At 47.2% G+C, this 25,463-nt stretch overlaps 3 protein-coding genes across 11 annotated transcripts; 1 reads left to right on the plus strand and 2 right to left on the minus strand.

The window, feature by feature from the left end:
* Nucleotides 1-644: 644 nt before the first annotated feature.
* On the minus strand, nucleotides 645-3,578 carry Apoa2 (apolipoprotein A2). Of its 5 annotated transcripts, none has more exons than XM_040737201.1 (5): nucleotides 2,923-3,578; nucleotides 1,898-1,934; nucleotides 1,655-1,745; nucleotides 1,244-1,376; nucleotides 645-863 (listed from the first exon to the last, which is right to left on the minus strand). In XM_040737201.1, exons 3-5 carry the CDS (start codon nucleotides 1,704-1,706, stop codon nucleotides 743-745), a joined length of 306 nt encoding a protein of 101 aa, XP_040593135.1. In that variant the 5' UTR covers nucleotides 1,707-1,745; nucleotides 1,898-1,934; nucleotides 2,923-3,578; the 3' UTR covers nucleotides 645-742. The 5 variants fall into 5 exon arrangements, with proteins under 5 accessions (XP_040593135.1, XP_040593138.1, XP_040593136.1 ...); XM_040737204.1 differs by having other exon boundaries at nucleotides 1,655-1,748; XM_040737202.1 differs by having other exon boundaries at nucleotides 1,655-1,748; nucleotides 1,898-1,977.
* A 175-nt stretch (nucleotides 3,579-3,753) lies between these two features.
* On the plus strand, nucleotides 3,754-8,426 carry Tomm40l (translocase of outer mitochondrial membrane 40 like). The gene is made up of 10 exons (XM_005087776.4): nucleotides 3,754-3,903; nucleotides 4,115-4,364; nucleotides 4,636-4,703; nucleotides 4,949-5,041; nucleotides 5,323-5,424; nucleotides 5,573-5,678; nucleotides 5,866-5,988; nucleotides 6,084-6,160; nucleotides 6,367-6,469; nucleotides 6,604-8,426. Exons 2-10 carry the CDS (start codon nucleotides 4,250-4,252, stop codon nucleotides 6,741-6,743), a joined length of 927 nt encoding a protein of 308 aa, XP_005087833.1. The 5' UTR covers nucleotides 3,754-3,903; nucleotides 4,115-4,249; the 3' UTR covers nucleotides 6,744-8,426.
* Nucleotides 7,383-25,418, minus strand: Nr1i3 (nuclear receptor subfamily 1 group I member 3). 5 transcript variants are annotated; one of them, XM_040737199.1, is made up of 10 exons: nucleotides 25,400-25,418; nucleotides 12,399-12,531; nucleotides 12,097-12,239; nucleotides 11,528-11,658; nucleotides 9,725-9,894; nucleotides 9,304-9,446; nucleotides 8,995-9,140; nucleotides 8,786-8,902; nucleotides 8,489-8,594; nucleotides 7,383-7,621 (listed from the first exon to the last, which is right to left on the minus strand). In XM_040737199.1, exons 3-10 carry the CDS (start codon nucleotides 12,231-12,233, stop codon nucleotides 7,492-7,494), a joined length of 1,080 nt encoding a protein of 359 aa, XP_040593133.1. In that variant the 5' UTR covers nucleotides 12,234-12,239; nucleotides 12,399-12,531; nucleotides 25,400-25,418; the 3' UTR covers nucleotides 7,383-7,491. The 5 variants fall into 5 exon arrangements, with proteins under 5 accessions (XP_040593133.1, XP_005087836.1, XP_005087835.1 ...); XM_005087779.4 differs by lacking the exon at nucleotides 25,400-25,418 and having other exon boundaries at nucleotides 8,786-8,899; nucleotides 12,399-12,904; XM_005087778.4 differs by lacking the exon at nucleotides 25,400-25,418 and having other exon boundaries at nucleotides 12,399-12,903.
* Nucleotides 25,419-25,463: the final 45 nt, after the last annotated feature.

A 25,463-nucleotide genomic window follows, 5' to 3' on the forward strand; every position in this document is an offset into this window, starting at 1 on the left:
GAGGTCTTGAGTCACACTGCTGGGCTTGATCTCTCTCTCTCTCTCTCTCTCTCTCTCTCTCTCTCTCTCTCTCTCTCTCTCTCTCTCTCTCTCTCTCTCCTTCCTTTCTTTTTTGTTTTTGTTTTTCGAGACAGGGTTTCTCTGTGCAGCTTTGAAACCTGTCTTGGAACTCACTCTGTAGATCAGGCTGGTCTCTAACTCACAGAGATCCACCTACCTCTGCCTCCCAAGTGCTGGATTAAAGGTGTGCACCACCACTGCCCAGCTGGACTCTCTTAAAAAAACAAAACAACAGCAAAAAACCCAGGATCTTTTCACAGAAAGTTTACAAAGAAATTCTGAAGATTACCCTTGTTTCCTATGACCCCAAGTCAAGGGGTTTTGTCCTTAAGTCCTTCATTCCTTTCTTAGGTCCATGCCCTTCATTCATGCTGCAGAGCCACTCACGGGGGACACTCCTTAGATTTGGAGACTTATCACAGACATCTATCATGTCCATCACGTATTTCTTCAGTCCTTTTTCCACAGGTCACACCAAAACTCTCATCGCCTCCCCCTTTTAGAAACAGCTTGATCTGTTTCCTTCCTCCTGTTCCTCCCCCACTCCGTCACTTCTCCCAATCACCCAAAGACACGAGGCACAGTTTGACTCCTTCCTCGTTTATTGCAGAAAACAGGCAGAATACAGGCGAGGGGCTCTGGGCAGTGTGGCAGCTGGGATGGGAAGACCGTGTTTGACGCCTCACTTAGTAGCAACAGCAGCCTTCTCACGGTTCATAAGGCTGCTGAAGAGATTCATCAGCTCAGTTCCAGCTTGCTTGACCCAGGGTGTCAGCTTCTCTTGGGTCTTATCAAAGTAAGCCCTGGGGAGGGGAAGGACCAGAGGTTAGTGTGAAGGACCCTACTCACCCACAGGGTCTTTGTTGGTGGTGAAGGTCAGAGCAGACTGACCCAGGTTCTCAAGTGATGTGCCCTGGGATATCAAAGTCTGTAAGAGGAGCGGTAGACCTTCCATTGAGCAGAAGAGCAGACACTAGAGACTGGAGTTCAAGGTCCACTTCCTGGTGCCCCCATCTGCCTGAAGAATACACTGGATCTATGGGGGTGAGGGAGGAATTTTTCTTCCCAACATAAGCCTCATCCTCCAGAACCCTAGCCCCTGAGTTAAGATTCCGTGAGAACTCCTAACTTCCTATCTCTGGAGTCCTGGAACCCCTGGAGCCCGCCTCTCCCAGAGACTTACCTAGCTTGGGTATGAATCTCCGAGGTCTTGGCCTTCTCCATCAAGTCCTTGCTATAATCAGTCACGGTCTGAAAATACTGACTGACCAGGCTCTGCAGAGCTGGCTCCTCCGCCTGTCTCCGAACCAAAGCCCCTACACAAACACATAAGCAACCATCTTTTCATCTGGATTCCCAGCAATGAATCCAGGGCACCCCTCAGATCCCGCAAGATCCACCTCAGCTTTCAGCCTCTTCCCCAAATTGGTGTTCTGCTGGTTTTTTTTTAGACTTTAGAAAGGGAATGATCTTCCTCTTGAGTTGTGGTTGGCACACTCAGCTATACAAACATAAGAAAGTTGGGGAGCCAAGCCTCCCCTCCCCCCCCACACCTTCTTTCCTTTGGCTTCCTTTCTCTGTATCATGAACTCACCTTCTAGGCTACAGATGGTGACGAGCAGTGCAACCATTGCAAGCAGCTTCATGGTGACAGGAGTGGGGACGTGGCCCAGGAGCAGTGAATGCTGCTGGTGGGAAAGGACACTGAAGTCAAGGGGCTTTAGCTCCTTCCAGGGATCCCCACCTGAATGCCCACTCTAACCCAACTCTTTCCCTTTCCACCGTGAGGCCCCATCCTCTTGGCTTGTTGCTCGCATCTCTTGCTCCCTCGTCGTACCTGTTCAGCGTGGCTGTCCTTGGCGTGTACTCTGGGCCTGACAGGAGACAGGGACTATATATACATCCGCTTTCCCACCCCTGTCAGGTGACACAGAAAACGGCAAGTCGGGGGGGGGGGGGGCAGAGATCGTGCTGGAGTAAACAAGCTGCAGAGATGGACGAGAGAACAAGCCAACAGGACTCTTGGTGTTAGGAGGGAGGCAGGGGTATACACTCTAGTGAAGACCAGGACCCGCTTATGATCTATTCTTTTGGGGTCGAGGGCTGAAGTTGATGGGTCATGTGCATCAGGGACTCAGAATTCTAAGTTATTTCTCTGGAGAGCTCTGACGTGAAGCTCTTAGCCCTTGTTATCTTTACCTCAGTGTGGATAGACTTCATTCCCCACCCTTCATCCCTTCAAAGGAACTTGATTGACAAAGAGTTATTTGAGAACTGAAGGAAGAAGCTAGGCATGGTGGTGCACGCCTTTAATCACAGCACTGGGGAGGCAGAGGCAGACAGATCTCTGTGAGTTCGAGACCAGCCTGATCTATATAGTGAGTTCCATGGCTGCATAGAGAGACCCAGTCCAAAAAAGAAAAAGAAAAAAAAAAAAGAAAGAAAGAAAAGAAAAGGAAAAAGAAGTAGGAGGTGGCAGGGAATGGGGCTTAGGGGAAAACAAGTCAGAGCAGGTACAGCTGACTCTGTCCTTTTTTGAGTTAATGTGTAATGAGATAGCAAGAGGGGCATGGGCATGCAGAATAACACTCCTGGGTTCTCACTGATGAGTATACTCCCCCAAAAAAAACAAATTCAGAAAAATAGCCTCTGCCCTCCTGCTCCCAACTGTGATAGTCAGGAGGGCTCCATCCAGATAAAGGTCAAAGGTACCTGGTCATTTGACCACCTTATCAGTTAGGTCCCGGCCCTTGGCCCAGCTCTAACTGTGTGGGAGGACACAGGCACATTCCCTAGACAAGAATTAGCTAAGCAGATCCCGAAAACATGCCTACCTTTCACCCTTTGAACCCCAAAGCTTACCCTGTGTGCCCTGGAACACTACTGAGAGATACAGGGATGGAAGTGCGGGAGCCAGTGAGGGAGGGCGCAAACAATGACCAAGAAATCTTGCCAAGTTCCCGTTCTCTTGGGAAGCAGCTCTGGTGTCACACTACCTCCTGCCCCTGGCCCCGGGAAAAGAGTCTAAGTACAGTCTGTAGTCGCCTTCCTGGATTTCACGAATTAGTTCTGCAAGGAAGGACTAACTAGAGACGGCAGCTGCTTCAGGAGTTAGTTCTGCCCATAACCCGCTCCCCTCCCACAAGCGCACAGCCATTCCTATTCTAACAAGAAAGCCAGGCGTGTAGAACTCCAGAGGACGGAGGTAGTGGTGGTAGGGTTCTGTTTTCTAGGGGAGAGCTGTGTTTGTGAGCAACAGTCCATGGGGGGTGTACGGTGGAGGGCTGTGGGTATTCCCCAGAGGATTTCAGGAAGGTGGAGAGATACGTGAACTAGTGTGTTCACTATCCCTAAGCGTCTCTTCATAAAATACATCTCCAAACTCGAACTGCAGTTTCGCTTTTCTCACGTCCGGTTTTAGGAGCTCCAGTGGTCCAAGCGACAAAAGGCTCCCTCTAGTGTCCTGAGTGCTCTCACAAGTTTATCTCGACCTTGAAGAGGCTGGGCGATCTTAGTAATGTGGCCTTCGACTTAAGTCTGAAGTGCCACCCACAAACTCCCACTCGCCACTGCAGCACCGGACTGAAGTTCTGGGGCCGTCAGGCCTGCCACTCTTCTGTCTTCTTCCCTGTCATTGGTCACTGGGAAACTGAAGCACCTTTTTTCATCATTGGGTGGGTTGGGTCTTTGAGCACTTCCTTTGCCCATTTCCAAGATGGCGCCTTATAGCCATGCTTGGAATGCAGGTTGAAGTTATAGTTCTGCCCTTACTCAAGATGGCTGCCCCCATCAAGATGACCGGGGTGTGCCTGGGGGAAAGGGGCGACAGAATGGTTTGAGATGGTAAGGGCTAGTGTTCCATTGCGGGCAGAGCCCTGGGACGTGGGAATGAAGAACAGAGAAACTAAGGGAGCTAGCTGAAGCCTGTGGTGGTGGTGATAATGGCAGAGCGGACAGGGGTGACAGGTGGGGGTGAGGGAGCAACGATGGGGCGGGAGTGTGCCTGAATTCAATTTTTCCATCGGTCCTCTCCCCCTGCTGTTCCTTGTTGCAGGTCTAGCATCGAACCATATGGAAGTTTCTGAAACTGGGGAGCCTGATGATGGGGGGTGGAGCCCGTGGGGGATAGAGGGAGCAATAGATTGTTTCCCCAGGCTAACCCCGAACTCTCCCTGTCCTCTGGACTAAAATGGGGAACACCCTGGGCCTGGCACCGATGGGGACTTTACCCCGCCGGAGCCCTCGTCGAGAGGAACCTCTGCCCAACCCCGGGAGCTTCGACGAGCTGCACCGACTGTGTAAAGGTGAGGATTGGCATTGGGGTTTCTCAGCTTGGAGGGTAGAGGAGGGAAGGGCCTTGGATGCTGATGTCCAGTGATGGGACCAGAAAGGAGAGATCCAGCTGGAGCATCCAGCAGTCTAGAAGGATCAGATGCCCAAAGCAGAGCGATTTGTTGCAGGATTTGAAAGGAGGTCATTTCCTTCATTGCTCTCCTTTGGGACTGAACGGGAAGTCTACCTCCTTGATTGGGGTCCTTGTCTGTACTTATCCTCCCTTCCCCTCACCTCTTCCAGATGTATTTCCAGCTCAGATGGAGGGCGTGAAGCTGGTTGTCAACAAGGTTCTGAGCAGCCATTTCCAGGTGCTCCCACGTCTCTGGCCCCTCCCTGCCTGTCCCCCGATCCTCTTCCTCACACCCTTTACTCCAGCCTTAGCCAGACTGTGTGGGACTTTGCCTGTGGGACTTGTTGCTTAGAATCCAGTGACCCTCTGCACATGTTGGGATACTTGAGTCTTTTAAAAGCACCCCTGGTGAGGAAAAGATCCAGGGTGGGGTAAGGAATTGAAGTGGAACGTTATGTCCTCTACCGTCTCCTCTTTCCTCAGGTGGCTCATACTGTGCACATGAGTGCCCTGGGCTTGCCCGGCTATCACCTCCATGCCGCCTATGCAGGGGACTGGCAGCTCAGCCCCACCGAGGTGAGGGCTCCACCACACTTTCGTCAACTCCCTAGAGCCCTGCATGGACGTGGGTCTTGAGAAGGAGGAAATGTGTATGTTGTCAGAAAGGTCATTCAGAGACTCTGTCCTCTGTGCCTCTTCTGAATGGGAGAGGGTAGAGAGAGTCCTGCGCAAAGATGCCAGAGTTTGTCTGGGACGTCCACGAGGGGGCGCTGTGGGATGTTCCTGAAATCCCTTCGTGTTCACGTTTCGGTGAATACACCTACCCATCTCAGCCTTCCTGTCTACACTCTACACAGGTGTTCCCCACTGTGGTGGGAGATATGGACAGCAGCGGCAGTCTCAACGCCCAGGTCTTGCTTCTGCTGGCAGAGCGACTGCGAGCTAAGGCTATCTTCCAGGTGACCCACAGTTCCTGCCTCCACCCACCGAGGCGCTTCCCTCTCTCTTCCATGGGTACCCTGCCTTGGGGGACCCAGGGGGAGGAGCAGAGGCAATATTGAACATAAAAAGAGGGAAGGGTGTTTTCTTTCTTACTCTCCTCACCAGACACAGCAGGCCAAGTTCCTGACATGGCAGTTTGACGGCGAATATCGGGGAGATGACTACACAGCCACTCTGACCCTGGGAAACCCTGACCTGATTGGGGAATCAGGTGGGGAACTGGGACAGAGTTCTTCCTATCCATTTGCAAAAAAAAAAAAAAAAAAGAGAAAAAGAAAAGGCCAATCATGCTGTTTCATCTTCAGGGCAGTTTGGGGATTAGAAAAGGAACTTTCTGGGCAGGTTGGAGTGGGAACGACCGATGTGAATCTGACTCTTGTCCCCTCACTCCCCCGCAGTGATCATGGTTGCCCACTTCCTGCAGAGTGTCACTCATCGGCTGGTGCTGGGAGGAGAGCTCGTTTATCATCGTCGACCTGGAGAAGAGGGGGCCATCTTGACTCTGGCTGGGAAGTACTCAGGTATGGTGTCACGTGGGGGGTGACTCCGGGTTTTTCTGGGGTTCCTCGCTGGTATCTACTACAGTAACTGTCTTTTCCCTCTGTGCTCCCCCCAGCTCTACACTGGGTAGCCACGTTGAATGTTGGGTCAGGTGGGGCCCATGCAAGTTATTACCACAGGGCAAATGAACAGGTAAGATTACTGAGCTGATCCACTCTCCTAGTAAGTCTTCCAGAAACTCCTGCCCCTCAGGTCTCCCCAGGCTCCTGGCCCGTTATTCTTCCTACCATCACTTTGGTATACATTTTCACACGTGTTCAGCTTGCTGATACTCTGCCAGGATTCTTCTGGCATTCATGGTAACGGCTCCCCCTCTCATTTTTGTCCCTGCTCCTCAGGTTCAAGTTGGAGTGGAGTTTGAGGCCAATACAAGGCTACAAGATACAACCTTCTCCTTTGGTTACCACCTGACTCTGCCCCAGGCCAATATGGTGTTTAGAGGTGAGGGTTGTTGTGACATTTGGAAGTGGTGAGGGATTTGAGGATGTGCAGGGAGGGAGGCTCTACCTTACTTCCGATGACTCCTTACCCCAAGTCCTACTAAATAGCCTGACTGGTACTCCTTTCCCTGGCAGGCTTGGTGGACAGTAACTGGTGTGTAGGTGCTGTGTTGGAGAAGAAGATGCCTCCCCTGCCTGTCACTCTAGCCCTGGGAGCCTTCCTCAATCACTGGCGCAACAGATTCCATTGTGGCTTCAGCGTCACTGTGGGCTGAAGTTGTCCCAGAGACAGCTTCCACAGCAGCTGGAACCTTTGAGTCAGGTGCCCTAGGGCCAGAGACTACCTAAGGTCCCTCTCCAGAGCCTACCTTGCTGATGACTTCTGGGTTCCATGGGCAGAGTGGGGGGACAGGACCATGTCCTCCTCAGAGCTAGGGCTTGCCACACAGTCACTTTCCAATGAGGCAGTGGTTTGAGGTTCCTGATTCTGCCATCACCCCCACTGTAATTTTCCACAAGCCCTATGGCTCTGGACTGAAGGAGATGTGTCTGGCTCCTCCCACCTTCTTACTTTCTTCTTTATTATTTTTATTTCATGAAGGTGTTAGCTTCTTCTTCTTCAGAGCAGGAAAATCTGCATGGGATCTGCTCCCTATCCCGTTTCTCCCAGTTTTTCATCCCGCAGCCTTCCAAGGTTGGGAAAGTAGTGTTAAAGATAAACCTTTGGCCATAGAAAGACCAAAGAATGGGCCCCGCCCATTCCCAGAAGGAACTTGACCTTCTAGCCCCGAGGCCTCCTCCTTTCCCATCTTCTGTGTTTCCAGAGAACAGCTTTGTCCTTATGGTCACCCCAAATCCCTACTCTCTTCCCACTGCTCTCTCCACGCCCCACCGATGACCACACGAAGAGACAGTTACTGTCCAGTGTTTTTTTGCTGTCACTGAGCTCCTTTTAGCTCAGCAATTTCCCCTTTCCAGTCCAATGAATCCCAGGGGCCCTGGGGAAGGAGGCAAGCCTGAGCCTCAGCTGCAGATTTCCCCAAGTAGTGGCATCATAGCGGACAGTCCCTGGATGCGCCGTATTTCATATGAGTATGCATTGTTTATGCTCCGGAGCTCAGCCAGCAGGCCCATCAGCTTTGCGTACAGAAACCTTTGGAGGGAGTAGTAGGGTTACCAGGGAAAGAAGAGGGAAATAAGGCATTTGGGAGTCTTGTCCTGAGGCTCCCTTCCCTTGAACTGTCCCTTAAGGAGGTTAAGTCTGAACATTAGAAAATCATGCTGTGGATGGTACATACTATATTTTGAAATTTCAGAGATCCCTAAGAGGGCCACTATCAACACTGTCTTCCTTCTTTGTGGCTAGTTTTTCCTGAACCCAGGGCTTAGAGGTCAAGTGTAAAGGAAGTGCTAGACTTGGCCACAACTTCAACTGTATAGAACCTGGAGGTGGAACCTTCTAGATGGAGCTCTAGAATGTGGGTGTGTTTTTCTATGTATGAAATCCCACTCTTAGGAAACTGATTTATCAAGGGATGAGCAGAACAAAAGTGTCATGAACTTCAGGGCCTGGACTGTTGGACTAGGGACAGGCTTTGTCCATAAAGCTGTGAATATGACCATGACTTCAAATGGAACTGAAAAATTCGAGGAATTGATCCAAGGGAGAGGAAGAGGGCCAAAAAGAAAAATGAACAAGACTGAAAATTTTGCTTTAGTTTAGAAAAGTTGGAGAGGTGAGGTGATATCACTGATCTCAGGAATACTATCACACACAGGCTATGAGCTACTACTTTGCATCTCTACTGAATAAAACAAACAAACAAAGAACTTGGAAAAGTGAAATGGAACAGCATTGTGAGCAATTCAGATACTGGAACTGTGTGTGACAGGGAAGGTCTAGATTCCTAAGTACTTGGTTTCCCAAAGGAAACAACAGTAAACTGCATTCATCCAGATTCCAGTGTTCTCCCATCCCTTCCTTCCCATGCAGCCTCTGAGCACCCAGCCTCCTACCTACCGACTCTGGGGCCTTGGCTGCTGTTCCATAATGTAGTTGTTCAAAATCAGTGCCATCTCCTCTTGCAGCTGGTCAATCTCTTCTCTCTGGGTGATTCCAGGCCTGTCTGAGATAGAAACCAAGAAGGACGAGGTGGCAGGGGACACCGGTGAGGAGTCTCACATTGTACGGGGCTGAGACTGGTATAGACCCACTCTATGGGCTGGGAAGCTGGACGGTCAGGGGTAGATTAAAGGGGCTGAGGGTTTCGGTAGAGGTGGCAGGGTCAGCGCTCTTTGGCTTTTGGATGATTCTCACCAGGAGAGAAGAGGGCCATGGCAGTCATGAGCACATACTCAGGCTCTTGGAGCTGCAGTCGCTTCAGTGTCCCATGGAAGCGAAAGATCAACTCCACATATTCGTACCGGAACCCTGCTGTGAGAGACGGGAGGTTTGGGAGCCTCCTGGCCATTGCTCCATGCCTTATACCACAAGGATACATACCCTTTGCTGGTCTACCATCTCACCGTGGGCTGCGTCTTCCATTTTGTAGCAAAGTGGCCCACAGAAGAAATTCTGTGTTTGAAGACAGAAAGTAGTGTTGAGTGAGATATGCAATATTTCCACAGCTGCTCCCTTGAGAAGGGAGATCTGGTCCTCCACGGGTAGGGACCTGTGCGGGGGCAGAAAACAAGAGCACCTTAGACTTAACTCTGCGCGTCGAAACGCCTAAATGACACACTAGTGCTCGGAAAGGCTAAGGGATAAGTGACTTTTACCAGAAGCTGGCATGATTTATGAAGCATTTACTTCCCGAAAGACCATGCGATACTCACCGAAAAAGGGGCAGTTCCTTGGTGAACTTGATAATCTGCTGCACCATGAAAGTGTTGACATCTGCAAAGTGTGTGAGCAGTGGTAACGCGGGGGGGACCAGCGGGGAGGAGGGCCGGTGATGGGTGAACAGGTAAGCTGGAGGCTGTAGAGTGGGTTCAGAGTGTGAGTACAGGCCTCAGGGGACCAGCGGGGAGGAGGGCCGGTGATGGGTGAACAGGGAAGCTGGAGGCTGTAGAGTGGGTTCAGAGTGTGAGTGACAGGCCTCAGCCTTGGTTGTCCTCATCAACCTTAGAGGGGGTTTTGGCTGGGGTACCTGCCCACTCTGGGATTCTGGAGACCTGCCCTGTCAGAGCATGGCACGTAGCCCTCTCCCTCAGGCCACCTCCTCAGGCACCCAAACCAAATCCTCTAAGTTCTCACCCTGAGCTTCACAAACTGGTCAAACATGGGGCCCATGTGGCGGGTGTGGGCCCCTATGAGGGTCTGGACCAGCTCCTTCCGCTCCTGAGTCATCTGCACGGAAGCTTTTTGTGCCCGCCGCTGTGCCTGCCTGGCTCGCCGCAACGACAGGGCTTCTGCTGACAGTATCACTGTTAGACAAGAGAGAGCCGTGAGAGCAGCGGAGAGCACCTTTCTGCCACTCCTCGAGTCGGGGCTACTCCGTCTCCTCGTATGAGGAAAGACTGAGGAAGAAAGGGAAGTTTCTGAGGCTTCCTTGGACGTCACTCAACTAGTGTCTCCAGGTAGCCTGAGATCCCGGCACTCCTCTACCAACCTCATGCCCATCCGTGATACACAGCCCATGAAACAATGCACCATGGGAAAGAAGGGAAGGGCGCAGAGTACAGTGGGAAGGGCGTAAGATGTCCTTGGGAACATTGAAGAAGGGTCTTAATATTGAAAACATCATTTTATATTTGCATAGCATTGTAATTTCAAAGGTTCTATGGCTAGATTTCACGAGATACAGTCAATTCTGACTTGGACAGGGCAGGCTTCATATTTTTCAGAAACGCAGACTCCAGTAACACTTCCACAGTCATAAAATAAGTGATACGGGTGGAACTCAAATCAATGTCATTTGGCTTCTACAGTGTCCTGTTGAAAAGTAGTGTGAGTCAGGCGATGGTGGTGCATGCTTTTAATCCCATCGCTTGGGAGGCAGAGGCAAGTGAGTCTCTGTAAGTTTGAGACCAGCCTGGTCTACACAGGGAGTTCCAGGACAGGTTCCAAAGCTACACAGAGAAACCCTGTCTTGAAAAACCAAAAAAAGAAAAGAAAAGTAGTGTGACAGGAAAAAGCAAGAGTTGGAGAGGCAGACAGGCTGATGTTGAAGTGTGACTCTGCTTCTTAGCTGACTGACTTAGGGCGTGGGAGGCCAGTTTCATTATCTGTTGGGGGCATAGCACAGTTACCTGGCACAGAGAAAGCAGCAACGCATAGCTAAGAAGCAGCCAGGAGATGACAGGTACGATGTACTCCAGAGATGGAAGGGAAAAGGCAAGCCATGTGAATATGTAGGGGAGGGCTTTTCAGGTGGAGGGAATGGCAAATGGGGAAGAAGAAAAAGGACGGAATGGCTGGGGAGGAATATGCTTGCTAAGGTCAATTGAGCCAATGTGGCTGGGATGCATTGAAGGGGCTTAAGAGACAAAGTCTGAAGTGGGATGTGTGTGAAATCATGTACCTTAAAAGAGATTGGAGGGAGGAGAGACTGGAGAAATGGTTCCGATCAAGCACTGGTTGATCTTACAGAGACCCTGGGCTCAATTCCCAGCACCCACATGGCAGCTTATAAGCCACCTCTAACTCCAATTCCAGGGGATCCAACATGCTCTTCTAGCCTCTGGACACCAGGCAACACATGGTGAATAGACATACTTTAAAAATGAATTTTTTTTTTTTGGTTTTTCGAGACAGGGTTTCCCTGTATTATTTTGGAGGCTGTCCTGGAACTCTCTCTGTAGACCAGGCTGGCCTTCAACTCACAGAGATCCACCTGCCTCTGCCTCCCGAGTGCTGGTATTAAAGGTGTGTGCCATCAACGCCCAGCATAAAACATATTTTTAAAAAGAGAGACTTGAAGTTTTGGAAATAGCAGCATAATCTGATCAGTGTCAAAAAGCTTACTCTGCCCGCTATGTGGAACATGAGCTATTAGGTTTACAAAACAGCAAGGAAGCATACTCAATGGATTCCTGGGGCCGTAAGGGGTCAACTCACTGTCTTTCCTCATGCCAGCGTTTAGGCACTTCTGCAACCTGCAGGCTGGGCAGTGGCGTCTCTGGGCTCTGCTGATCTCACAGCTTCCAGAAAATGGACAGATGGGACTAATGGTTTTGCTGACAGTTCGTCTGTGAGATAGAGAAAGACTCTGTAGGATTTGAGACGGCAGTGGATAGGTAGGTGGGTATAAGAGGAGGCTGAAGAGATATGGCTTAACAGTAGGCTAATCTGAGTTGTGCCCAGAGGTCTTCAGAGATAGCTAGAGCATTTTTATGGGGACACAACGTCACTCAGGAGCCTTCATTGTGTAGTACTAACTTGGTGCTTTGCAGGTAGAGTGTACTAAGCAAGTGCTCTTAACTAATAGGCTGTGCCTCCAGGGCAAACGGTTGGCCTGCTCTTTTATTGTCACTGTGTGATACCCACCAAGATTGAATGTGGTAGACACGGGATGGTTTAGCTTAACTGTGGGAGTATCATAGCCGGATAAAGCTTGGAGATGTGCCAGTGTTTCAAGGCGGGCTGAAGGAGTGTGGGGGTTGTTTCTGCTGGGGAGAAGCATTCACCTGAAGAAGCCTTTGCAGCCCTCACAAGTCAGGGCATGGAAATGGTAGCCCGTGGCTCGGTCTCCACACACCACACAGTTCCTCGGTCCATATTCCTCTCCACTGGCCTTGGTTTCGAGTGTTAGCGTAGCTGTCATGGTCTCCTGAATGTGGGAGGGAGTCAATGGTCAGCTCTGGACCACGCTAAACTCTCTTCTTCTATGGAACCCCTTCCCACACTACCCTCCATCTAATTCACAGCACTGTCTACACGAAAAGCAAAACTGTTGTTTTCAGTCTCTGGCTTCCAACAGATTACCTACCTGTTTCTCTTAGGCAGTATGACACACGCAGGTCACAAAATCTGGTATGAGATGCCTGTCTCCAAGCCTCCACGATGACCCTGCTTTCCTTGTGGTCTCAGGAACTGCAGGAATTAGGGATTGTCCTTGGTCCCTAGAAAACAAGGGACTTGTTTCTAAGCCTCTTGCATGTGGCCGCCAGGCACTCTCCGTGCTGTGTGTAAGTAGGATACAGACTGTGGACCCAGGGCAAAGGCCTGGGGTGGGAGGTTTCTCTAGTGTGCCCCAACTGTTGGCTGGTGGCAGATGGGGAGGGGCTGTGGCAGGTGGGGACCTAACAACTCATTAAAAGCTCTCACTTATCAAGGAGCTTTTCTCTGTTGGTGAGCATTAGGCCAAATCTGCAGTTCCCTCTTTAATGTGGGCCCCGGGGAAACTTAGGAGAGCTAAAGAGAGAGAGAGGGCAAGTTTTTTTCACATGGAGTATATCAGTAATAAAAAGACAGCTGTCAACAACTATAGCAGGCTCCCAAAGGATTTTGTTTCTTTCTTTTTCTCTTCTTGTTTTATTTTTCCAGACAAGGTTTCTCCCTCTGGGTATAGCCCTGGCTGTCCAGGAACTCACTCCGTAGACCAAGCTGGCCTTGAACTCACAGAAATCCACCTGTCTCTGCCTCTCCAGTGCTAAGATTAAAGGCATGTACTATCAATTGCCTGGCTCGTTCTTTTTTTAAAAATTACTGATTTTTTTCCCTTTTAACGTGTACACCTAGTACCACAGAGGCTGTAGGACAGTGTCTGATCTTCCTGGACTGGAGATACAGGCAATTGTGAGCTACCGTGTTCCTTCCGTACTAGGAATCGAACCTGAATCCTCTGTAAGAGCATAAGTGCTCTTACCCTCTGAGCCTTCTCTCAGCCCCAGAAACTTGTTTAAAAACGACTTCAGAAGACTAAGCACTTAGGCATAAAGCCAGAAGAGATCCCACTTCCTCACTTGGGACGACTGAGGTATAAATACAAGCGACCTCTAGGTGATAGAGCAGAGAAAGGCTCAGGCAGGGAAGTACTTACTGATGAGCATAGGACCTGGGTTAAACCCTGGAACCCACTTCATTTAAAGATTTATCTTCTGTTTGTATGCATTGGTGTTTCTGCCTACGTGCATGTCTATGTGAGGGTGCCAGATCTCTTGGAACTGGAGTTACACAGACAATGTCAAGATGCCATGTGGTTGCTGGAAATTAAACTCGGGTCCTCTGGAAAAGCAGCCAGTCCTGTTAAGTGATGAGTCATCTCACCAGCCCTGTACTCACACTTCTTTTAAAAGGCACAGTGGGATGTTGTGGACTATTACTTTACACTGTGTGAAGATGTTTCACTGTGATTGGTTAAAAAAAAAAAAAGCTAAATGGCCAATAGCTAGGCAGGATTTCTGGACAGAGAGAACTCTGGGAAAAAGAGAGGCAGAGATGCCAGGAAATACAGATCAAGCAGGATGTGCAGGAGGAGAGGTAAGAACCACGAGTCACGTGGCAGAACATAGACTCATGAAAATGGGTTAACTTAAGTTGTGCAAATTAGTTAGGAAGAAGCCTAAGCTGTAGGCTGATCTTTCATAATTAATGATTAGTCTTTGTGTCATTCTTTCGGAGCTGGCGGGACAGAGAAACACTCATTACAGTGGGACACACTTGTAATCCCAATGCCAAGGAGGCAGAGACAGGCAGATCCCTGGGGCAAGCCTAGCCTAGTCGGCAAATTCCAGACCAGTGAGACATTGTCTCAAAAAACAAGGTGGGGCTGGGGTAATGACTCAGTGAGTAAACGCACTTGCTGCCAAGCCTGATGATCTCTTTGATGCCCAGAATCCACATGGCGGAAGGAGAGAATTGGCCCCTGCAAGTTGTCCTCTGACCTCTATAATTGCTCAGTGGCATATGTGTACCCCTTCCCAAATAAAGGGATGTAACAACAACAACAAAAGCCCTCACAACAAAATGGATGGCACCTGAGAAATGAACCATACCCATCCCAAGATGGTCCTCTGGTCTCCACATGTGCCCACACACACACACACACACACACACACACCACGCACACACCACACACACACACACACACCACACCACACACACACACACACACCACACCACACACACACACACACACACACACACACACACACGAGAGACCCCTAATAAATTAGAGGCAGTTGAAATTGATTTGGGAACTCTTGTCCTAGAGCTGAGCTTGTGGATTGTGACTTGTGCTCACATGGGACCTGGCAATCAGGATTCTCATGCTTGGCTCAATTTTGCTGTTGTCACGCTGATATTTATTTATAACATCAGAGGCAGGAAGGTCTCTGTGAGTCTAAGGCCAGTCTGGTCTACAGAGTGAGTTCCAGGAGAGTCAGTGCTGTTATACAGAGAAACCCTGTGTTGAAAAACCAAAGAACCAACCAAACAAAACCCCAACAATAGCAAATACTAAGACCCTACCATGTGTTAGATATATGACAAAAAGATGAGTAAGACACTCTTGTATTCGTGAGGTTTAAACATATTAGGGAGACAGCCCTTTTAACAGATATAAAGAAACATATTCAGACCCATGATGATGCTTAATTCAGAGGATTATGTGGTCAAAAGAGAGGCCCTTAATTCTGGTTTGACAGACTAATGCTGTTTTCCATCTCCTTCTTGGATGTGTGGCAACTGAATTGATTTTCTTTAAAAGACAATGAAGAATTAGCTAGGAGAGAATAAAAACAAATCCAAGCAGAAAGTGTAACTGAGGTGTTCAAGAAGAAGCCAGAAACACAAAGGCAGATATGGTGGAGCCATGAACAGGCTTCTTGCTGTCACATTGGACTTTGCTGGGAGTGAGAAGGGACAAGGGGCTAGAGAGAAGTGATATGAAGCTGAGATTTGGCAGGGCCAGACTGGGGACATCTCGTGTGTCAGACAAAGCAGTTGAATCCATTGGGAAGCTTTAATTATTTATTCTTTTGCAATGCAGCCCTTGGCTCTTGCTGTGCAGCCCAGGCTGAAATTCTTGCTCCCTCAGCCTCCCCAGTGCAGGGGTTACAGGAGTATAGCATCACAGCTGGTTTTTCAGAGAACTTCAGGTGGTAAGCTTGAGACTGGAGAGATGACTCCATATTAACAGTGCTTTCGACCAAGCCTGATGACCAGAGCTTAATCCCAGGGACTTTGAAGACAGAAGGAGGGAACCAACTTCTGCTAGTTGTCCTCCAACTCCTACTCATGCCCTGCGGTAAACATGCATAAACACAAATAAGCCAATATAAGAAAAATTAGAGTGAGCTGGGAAAGATATGGCCAGATCTGTATTCTGGATAGCTCACTTTGGCAGCTGGCTGACAGGCAAATGTGTGAATGGAGACCTGGAAGCAGAGATCAGCAAGCTATTACCATAACACAGATGGTTAAGCCTACTCTAGAATAGTGGTAAGACATTTCAGAAAAGGGTGTGTCAAAATACATAGGAGTGAAATCACTGGATTGAAAAATGGGAAGAGAAGCTAATGATGACTGTGGGTGTCTGGCATGGCTGATTGGGGGATGGTGGTACCGACGGTGGAGAAGGACTAATGCCCTCCAATTGGTCCCTGATCCTCTTTTACAGTGATAATGCATTTCAGCAACATTCTATCGAGTGCCTGTTCTGTGGGTAGACACCGTGAGGAGGAGGAATGAAAGAGAGAGGTCCTATTACAAAGCAATTTAATTATGGAGCCGTTCTACTTCTTTCTGTTGCTGTGATAAGATACCCGGGCAAAAAGAAAGCAGCATAGGGGAGGAAAAGATTTGTTTAACTCACAATTCCAGGTTACAATTCATCATTTCAGGGAAGGCAAGGCAGAAACTCCAGCAACTGGTCACCTCACACCCACCCTGGCTTCCCCCAATGATAGTCTGTAAAGTGTAAGCTGAAGCAAAACCCTTTTCTCCTCGATTTCTTTTTTTCATCGCAGCAATAAAATCCCTAAAGAGCCTAGCATACACTCTCAGTCAGGAGTCCCAGCACTCGGAAGGCAGAGGCAGGTGGATCTCTGTGAGCTCAAGGCCAGCCTGGTCTACAGAGTGAGTCCCAGGACGTCCAGGGCTACACAGTGAGACCCTGCCCCAAACAACAGCAACAAAACCAAACCAACCCTGTAGTTGGAATTTTCATTGTGCTGCCAACCAGCTCCCAGATAAAGATACAGAGACTTATTATTAATTATAAATGCTCAGCCTTAGCTTAGGCGTGTCCCACTATCTCTTTTAACTCAATTTAACATGTGTCTATTCATCTATGTTTTGCCTTGACCTTTTTACATTTATTTAATTCTGTATATTCTTCTTTCCTGCTTCTGTCTGACCCCTGCTATCTCCCTGTCATCTCCTTTTCTTTCTTCTTTGAGTCTAAATTCCTCCTCTTACTTACTCTCCTTGCCCACAAGTCCCACCTATACCTCCTCCCTTGCTTTTGACCAATCAGGTGCCTTAGACAGGCTAGGTGAAACAGCAACACATCTTTACATAACTAAACGAATGCAACACATCTTTGCATAGTTAGCCAGATATTCTGCAACAAAACCCTAAGAACTTAAGTTCACGTTCTGACTCTAGCTCTTTAGCTCTTACTAGCTGAATTAGTGGTTTTGGCCTTTTATTGCTTAACACATTTAAAGCCCTGTTCAATGGACCCTGAGAAGCAAATCTTGTCATCCTGAACCCACTGTAGAATTGGAAAAGAAGACTTCTAGGTTGGCACCTGTGGTTATTTGAACAGGAATGGCCCCCATAGACTCATATATTTAGGTGAGTGGTCATTAGGGATGGCACTACTTGAGATGGGCTAGGAGGTATGACCTTGTTGAAGTAGGTATGACTTTGTTGGAGGAAGTGTGATACTGGGGAGGGGGGTGGGCTTTGGAATTTCAAAAGCTCAAGCCAGACTCAGTATCTCTGTCTTCCTGCTGTCTTCAGATCCGGATGTAGAACTCTCATCTACTTCTCCAGTAATATGTCTGCCTGCATGCCACCATGCTTTCCAATATGTTGATAATGAACTAAACTGTAGCTGGTCATTCTTTGGACTGCCAGCTCCCAAATAATAACATGGAGACTTCTAATTACCTATGAAAGCTTGTTCTTAACTTAGGCTTGTTCCCAACCAGCCATTAACACTTGAATTAGCTTGTTATGTTAATCTATGTTCTTTCACTGTGGTTCATAACCTCTCCTCAGTACCACACATCCAACTTCTTCTGTGTCTGGCTGGCAAATCTCCTGCCTTAAATTCTTTTTCTTTTTCTTTTCTTTTCTTTGTTTTTTTGAGACAGAGTTTCTCTGTGTAATAGTCCTGGCTGTCCTGGAACTCACTTTGTAAAACAGGCTGATCTCAAACTCACTGAGATCCACCTGCCTCTGCCTCCTGAGTGCTGGTATCAAAGCTATGCACCACCACTGCCTGGTATCTGCTTTAGAATTTTTTCTAGAGTTCTTCTCTGCCTGGAAGTCCTGCCTATCCTCTCCTGCCTAGTTATTGGCCATTCAGCTCTTTATTAAGTCAATCAGAAGTTGCCTTAGGCAGGTGAGGAAGGTCAGACATATCTTCACACAGTGTACAAAAATATTATTCCCAACACTAAACCTCTGAGACTGTAAGTCAGCCCCAATTAAATGCTTTCCTTTATAGGAGTTGCTGTGGCATGGTGTTTCTTTTCTTTCTTTTCTTTTCTTTTTTCTTTTTGGCTTTTCGAGACAGAGTTTCTCTGTTTTGTTTTGGAGGCTGTCCTGGAACTAGATCTGTAGACCAGACTGTTCTCAAACTCACAGAGATCTGCCTGCCTCTGCTTCCCTCATGCTGGGATTAAAGGCATGCGCCACCAATGCCCGGCTGGTATGGTGTTTCTTTACAGCAATAGAACACTGACAAAAACAGCACAGGATGCTTATGGAGAGGTCGGATAGAGGAAAAATGTTTGATCCTGGGGCCGTTCATTCACTGGGGTCTAGGAATTATACTGAGCCTTGTTCTTAGTCTACCTTGTACTTCTGTTGTTGTTGCCACTGCTGTTACTCGGGACAGGGTCTCATGCAGCTTCAGCTGGGTTGGAATTGGTTGCTGACACTGGCACTGGACTCCCTATCCTCCTGCCTCTGCCTCCTGTGTGCTTAATTATAGACATGTAGCACCACACATAGGAAATCTTGTACTTCTTTGAGATCAGGCTGCCTTGGAAACAAACTTCTCTGAGCCTACTTTTCTGAGCGTCTCCAGCCTTAGGAACTCTTCTGTGGAGCAAATCAAGAGTGGAATCTTCTGCATGGGTCATTGGAATCCTTCAAAGGTCAGCTTTCAGTTAAATGATGTGTCCACCCTCTCCCTACCCACCTACTTCAGGCCAGGATCTGAAAAGACACCTGTGCTGGCTGAGACTGAATGGTAAGCTTTCTGAATTCTTATTCCTTTTACCTGGGGTTGGGGAACTACTTTACTGTTAAGAATAAAGTAATGTGTGAAGTGAAATTCTTTACACAGTGCTTAAAACATGGGAGGCGTCTATAAGTATCCCCCCCCTCTTCCTTTTTTGCCCTTCCATTCCCGCCCTCTCCTAGATGCTAAGGTGGAACCCGGAGTCACCTGGCCTCGTTTCTCTCCCTAAAACTGACCAGATGTCACAGTTTGCCATTGCTGTGCCCTGACCTCTGAATGCCCACTGCTCTTAGCTGAGTTCAGGCTCTCATCATTTTTCACTGACCACTGCAGTAGCCTATTAAATTATTCTCCCTGCTCTCAGCGTCCTCTCCTAACCCATCCTCCATGGTTGCTATTTCTAAAATGCAAATTTGATCATGTCTCTTCCCTGCTTAAAATTCTTCCTTTGATTTCCATCACCTTCAGAGGGGGGAAAATCCAATCTCTTTAGCATGTAACACGAAGTCCTTCGTGATCTGGCTCCTACTTTGGCCACTTCTATTCTGTCCCCACGTCCCTGCCCTGACCTTGTACATCACACTTGGCTCCAGATATACTTAAACATTTACAGTGCCCTGAACAGACTGTGCTCACTTCCCTCTGACATCCAGCCTTGTTGTTTCATGTGGATGGAATCACCTCACATACCCCGCCCCTCCCCACCCCTGCCACTTTCAGTCCTCCTAGCCCTTCAGCCTTGAGTATAGCAGATCACCTTTAGGAGCCCATGTTATATCTGCACACAAATTTGTCACAGCTCTGTCTGAAGAGCAATGGTAGGCTTGTGACTATCAATCAATTGCAAGTTGCTGGATAAAAGAACTGCTTTTTTTTCCTCTGTGAGACAGGGCTTCTCTGTGTAGCCTTGGTTGTCCTGGAACTCAGTTCTGTAGACCAGGCTGGCCTTTAATTCATAGAGATCCACCTGCCTCTGCTTCCCGAGTGCTGGGATTAAAGACTTGGACCACCACTGCCTGGCAGGAACTGCTTTTTAAAATAGAGCTTTAAAAAACATTTTCTTGAAAAATAACTATTATTTATTGCATGTGTGTGTGAGAGCATGTGTAGGAGGACAGAAAGGTATCACATCCCCTGGAGTTCCAGTTACAGGCAGTTGTGAGCTGCCTGATGTAGGTACCAGGGAACACATATGGTAAATGTATACAGATGAAGGAAAAAGCGCTGATACATATAAAATAAAACATAGTCTCATTTTAAACTTACACTCTTTCCATGTGGAATTATTTGTGCAATTGTCTGTTATTCATTCATTCATTCATTCTGGAAGTACTGAGGGAATGCACCCATTCTCTCAACAAACGTTTAATGGATATCTTGTCTGTGTGGGGCACTTTGCTACAATGCCATCCCAACATGTCGTCTGGAAGCATTCCTGTTTTCCTTTTAGCTGCTGTCTTTCAGATCTGATTATGCTTTCTTGTTCCGCCTCTCTGGCCAGACGCCTATTACTCTCTCATGTTGATTCCCGACTCCTCTCTGACTTCTGAACTGTTGCTACACGCTGTTCCTACCTTTGTGTTTGCATTTGGTATTGGCTGACCTTACTCAGGTGTCCCTCGAGCCAACTTTCCAGTCTGGGCCTGCGCTGTTTGACCTCCCAGGTACTGGCACAAACACCCTGAACAGGAAGGGCTTCTTTCATCTGAGTCGTATAATCTGATTTTAATCTTTTTTTCCCCAATTCACCAGTGATCTCTAGCAGTCTCTTGAATTCAGTGGGCTTTCTCTTCTGATTTTCTCCATCTATATCCCTACTGCTTTTAAGCCTCTGATAGCCACGTTCCCTTCTGTGACACTTTTGTTCTCTAACCTCTATGGTATTAATCTTTCTTCATTGTCCCCCAGTGCTGGGGACTAAACTATCAGAGAAGCACCCTGCCACTGAGCCACACCTCCCTATAATCTAACAGCTCTGTTTTCTTCCTCCTTTCCCAAGACTCGGAGAAACTGTGAGCATTCTCTACTTGGGCTCAGTGTCAACCATGCCTCCTCATCCTCCATGTTCCCCTCTAACGATTCATCTACTCACAAGGGACTGGTAAGAAGCGAGAATATCGAACAGCTTAACATAACCGTTTGCAAAGTACCTTGATACGCTTTATTTATTTATCCTCATTTTAGCATCTCCAAAATCTATGACTAGTTCCACAGAATCTTGTTATTTGTTTGTTTGCTTGTTTTTGAGACAGGGTCTCACTATGTATCCTTGTCTGTCTGGAGATTGATATGTAGACCAAGTTAGTCTTGAACTTGATTGGTCTGAGGCTCTGCAGTCCTCAGCTTCCCAAGACAGGGATTAAAGGCATGCAATGCAACACTTGACTTTTTTTTTTTTTTTTTGGTTTTTCAAGACAGGGTTCTCTGTATCGTTTTTGGAAGCTGTCCTGGAACTAGCTCTGCCTTCCGAGTTCTGGTATTAAAGGTGTGTGCCACCAACGCCCAGCACAACGCTTGACTTTTTTTTTTAAGATTTATTTATTTATTTATTATGAATACAACATCCTGCCTCCAAGTCTGTCTGCACACCAGAAGAGGACACCAGATCTCATTATAGATAGCTGTGAGCCACGATGTGGTTTCTGGGAATTGAACTCAGGACCTTTGGAAGAGCAGTCAGTGCTCTTAACCTCTGAGCCATCTCTCCAGCCCAACACTTGACTTTTAACTTAAAAAATTTTTTTTGCTATTCTTGCCAGCACTTGGGAGGCAGAGGCAGGTGGATTTCTATGAATGGTATGCCTGCTTGGTCTGAGTTCCTGGACACCTGGGGCTACAAAGAAAGCCCCAACCTCAAAGAACAAACATGTTTGTTTGTTTTTTGTTTTTCGAGACAGGGTCTCTCTGTATTGCTTTGGAGGTTGTCCTGGAACTCGCTCTGTAGATCAAGCTGGCCTCGAACTCACAGAGATCCACCTGCCTCTGCCTCCCAAGTGCTGGGATTAAAGGCGTGCGCCACCAATGCCAGGCGATTTGCTTATTCTTAATAGTGAGACATTTCTGGTGCTTTCTCAAGTTAAATCCCCCCCCTTTAATTGTTTGGAAACAAGGTCTTACTATGTAGCCCTGTCTGACCTTGAACTCTTAAGAGATTTGCCTACCTGTGCCTCCTAAATGCAGGGGTCAAAGGCCAGTGCCTGAACCACCACGCCCAGCAATTTCAATTACTTTTATTACTTTTATGGGACCCCACATTTCCCTAGACTTCTTCCACAGCACTTATAAAAATATGCCTTCTTGTATCTTTCCTATTAGACCATAAAGTCTAATATTGCATGAGGATTTTTGTTTTTTGAGAAAGGATGTCTTCCTCCTCTCCATTGCTGGAACTACAGGCATGTACTCATTCTTGACCTGTTGTTTGTTTGTTTTAATGGTTTCTTTTTTTTAAGATTTATTTATTAAGTATACAGACAAGGGCACCAGATCTCAATATTGATGGTTGTAGGTCATCATATGGTTGCTGGGAACTGAACTCAAGACTTTTGAAAGGGCAGCCAATGCTCTTAACTCTGAGTCACCTCTCCAACACCCTCTCGTCTGTTTCTTGATGCTGTTCTTTCTTCTCCTTACTGTCATCTAGGCTCTTATACTTTGCACAACAGGGCCTATCATGACCTTCTAGCTATTAGTGCTTTTCTTGTAAACCCAATTCTGTTCCCTTTGTAAAAAGTAATCTAGAAATGCTATTTGTTTATTTATTCCATTTACTATTGTTATGTATGTGACGGGAGGAACTCATGCCATGACACACATGTGGAGGTCAGAGGAAAACCTGTGGGGTCATTTCTCTCCTTCCACCTTTACGTAGGTTTTAGGCTTGTGTGATGTCATAAGCCTGACATAAGTACGTGGCAAGTATTTTTTGTGGCATGTTATGTGACAAATACCTTTAGCCACTGAGCAATTTTCTCAGCCATAGCATTGCTATTTATGTAGGGAGTAAGTTAAAAAATTCCTCTGAGAATCAAAACCCTTCTATGTATCTTTTGCGTATCTACCCTAATGGCATTTTTGTTATTACCCTGATTTCCTTCTTCTATTCATCTATATTCTTTCCTTTCTTTAAGGCTCAGCTTCAATTTCACCTTTCCCAGTAAACTTTTGACTTTTTTTCGGTTCTAACTAATGTCTTTCTTCTTCGACCTATTACTATTTATCATTATATGACTTACTATTATAGCACACTTAGGTGTATTTATATTATTATATGAACCATCTATGTCAGGGATTGATTGGTAAGCCAAATATAGGTAAGAATGGTTTTACTGGGGTAGAGAGATGGCTGGGAGTTAAGAGCATGGACTGCTCTTGTAGAGGACCAGAGTTTGGCTCCCAGTGTCCACAGCAGAGTGGCTCTCAATTAACAGCAGCTGCAGGCAATTCAACGCCCTCTTCTGGCCTCCACCAGCACCTGCACACACGTATAGTGTCCCCTTCCCAGGCACACACATATACATAGTTAAAAGTAAAGTCAATCAGGGGTTGGAGAGATGGCTCAGTAATTAAGGGCACTGGCTCCTCTTCTAGAAGACCCAGGTTCAGTTCCCAGCACCCACATAGCTGCTCACAACTGTCTGTAACTCCAATTCTAGGGGATCTGACACCCTCACAGACATACATGCAGTTAAAACACCATTGCAGATAAAATAAAAGTAAATAGATTATTTTAAAAAATCAGTGCTAAAGGGTTGGTTAAGAGAACTTTCTGTTCTGTCAGAGAACCTAAGTTCAGTTCCCAGCACCCTTATGGAGGCTCACAAGCACCCGTGGCTCCAGCTCCCGAGGACTAGCGCCCTCTTCTGGCCTCTTTCGGTACCAGACACACATACAGGGTATATACATATATGCAGGGAAATACATTAAAATTTTTATTTTTGGCCGGGCGTTGGTGGCGCACGCCTTTAATCCCAGCACTCGGGAGGCAGAGGCAGGTGGATCTCTGTGAGTTCGAGGCCAGCCTGGTCTACAGAGCGAGTTCCAGGACAGCCTCCAAAGCCACAGAGAAACCCTGTCTCGAAAAACCAAAAAAAAATTTTTTTTGTTGCTGTTGTTTTGTTCTGTTATTTTGAGAGAGAGGGTCTCTACTATGTAGCTGTGGCTATCCTGGAACTCACTATGTAGACCAGGCTGGCCTCAAACTCACAGAAATTCACCTGCCTCTGCCTCTCAAGTGTTGATATTAAAGGTGTGTATCACCATACCCACCAAAAGTAAATCTTGAAAAGAACGAAACATTGAAAAAGATCAGTTCCTACAATTAGATCATTGTTTCCCATCATGTGGTATTGTTAGCTGCTTTGGGAATTTAGCTTTTAAAAAAGAAGAATGCTTTTGCACTGAAATTTATTTAGTGTATGTGTGACTATATGCCATGTTGTCACGTGTGTGCAAGTACCTGTGAAGGCCAGAAGAGGGTCCAGGTACCCAGGGGCTGGATTACAGACAGGTGGGAGCCACTGGATGTGGTTCTAGGAACTGCACTCATGTCCTCTGGGAGATCAGCAAGTGAGTCATCTGCTGAGCCAACTCCAGCTCTTCCACTAAAACTTAAAGACGTTTTGTAGCTTGTGAAGTTTATATGAAATGCAAATGTCAGTGGTCACAAGCACATTTATATCAGACACAGCCTAATCTGTTTGTTGGCGTAATTGTTTGTGTCTGTATTCAAGCATAATAGGGGATGGCTTAGAAAGAGTACGTGTGTCCCTCAAAGACAAAACATTTATTAATTCGGTTGCTATCTGGAAAGCTGGATGATCCCTAACCTAGAAGCTGAATTCTCATTAGCATCTTTTCATAGCAGCTTAAGAATTGAGGACTATTTCACTAATGACTACCCTTTCAATGCTAGTTAATTGTTCATTAGAAGAATTCTCAAGGAGTAGGCTGCATGAAGTGAGTAGGAGCTAACCTAGTTAGAAGTTTAGTAACTGAGGCAACCAGATTCCTCCTAGAAACAGAATTGGACGATCTCAGGTGGGCCTGTCTCATTTCCAACTGGAAAGAGGAGATGTGTAAGTACAGAGGGCCAAGCTAGTAAAAAAAGACTACGTGAGTTCTTATTTGAACTTGGTTGTTGAGAAGAGAGCAAACCACGGAATGGTCGAGGCAGTGCGGTTACAGTTTTAACAGGCTGTGAAGGCACCACCCAAAGAATATATCTGTGAAAGCAGAAAGTACCTGGGTTTGGCTGACTGAAGCTGTAAGAGAGTTTACAATGCCAACAAGTATGGAAGGCATGAAAATGTAAAGAACTTCCTAGCCGGGCGTTGGTGGCGCACACCTTTAATCCCAGCACTCGGGAGGCAGAGGCAGGCGGATCTCTGTGAGTTCGAGACCAGCCTGGTCTACCGAGTGAGTTCCAGGACACGGTCCAAAACAATACAGAGAAACCCTATCTCGGAAAACGAGAAAAAAAAAAAAGAACTTCCTTAAAGGGATGAAAACTGTATAGATAAACAGAACTACATTAACTAAAGTTATCAGAAGGTTCATGCACTTACCTGTGTCCTGTTTATTTTCTTCCTCCCTATTTTTTTCTTGCCCTAAAACATATATACAACACAT

This window comes from Mesocricetus auratus, unplaced genomic scaffold (genome assembly GCF_017639785.1).
Source record: "Mesocricetus auratus isolate SY011 unplaced genomic scaffold, BCM_Maur_2.0 Super-Scaffold_100676, whole genome shotgun sequence".
NCBI lineage: Eukaryota > Metazoa > Chordata > Mammalia > Rodentia > Cricetidae > Mesocricetus > Mesocricetus auratus.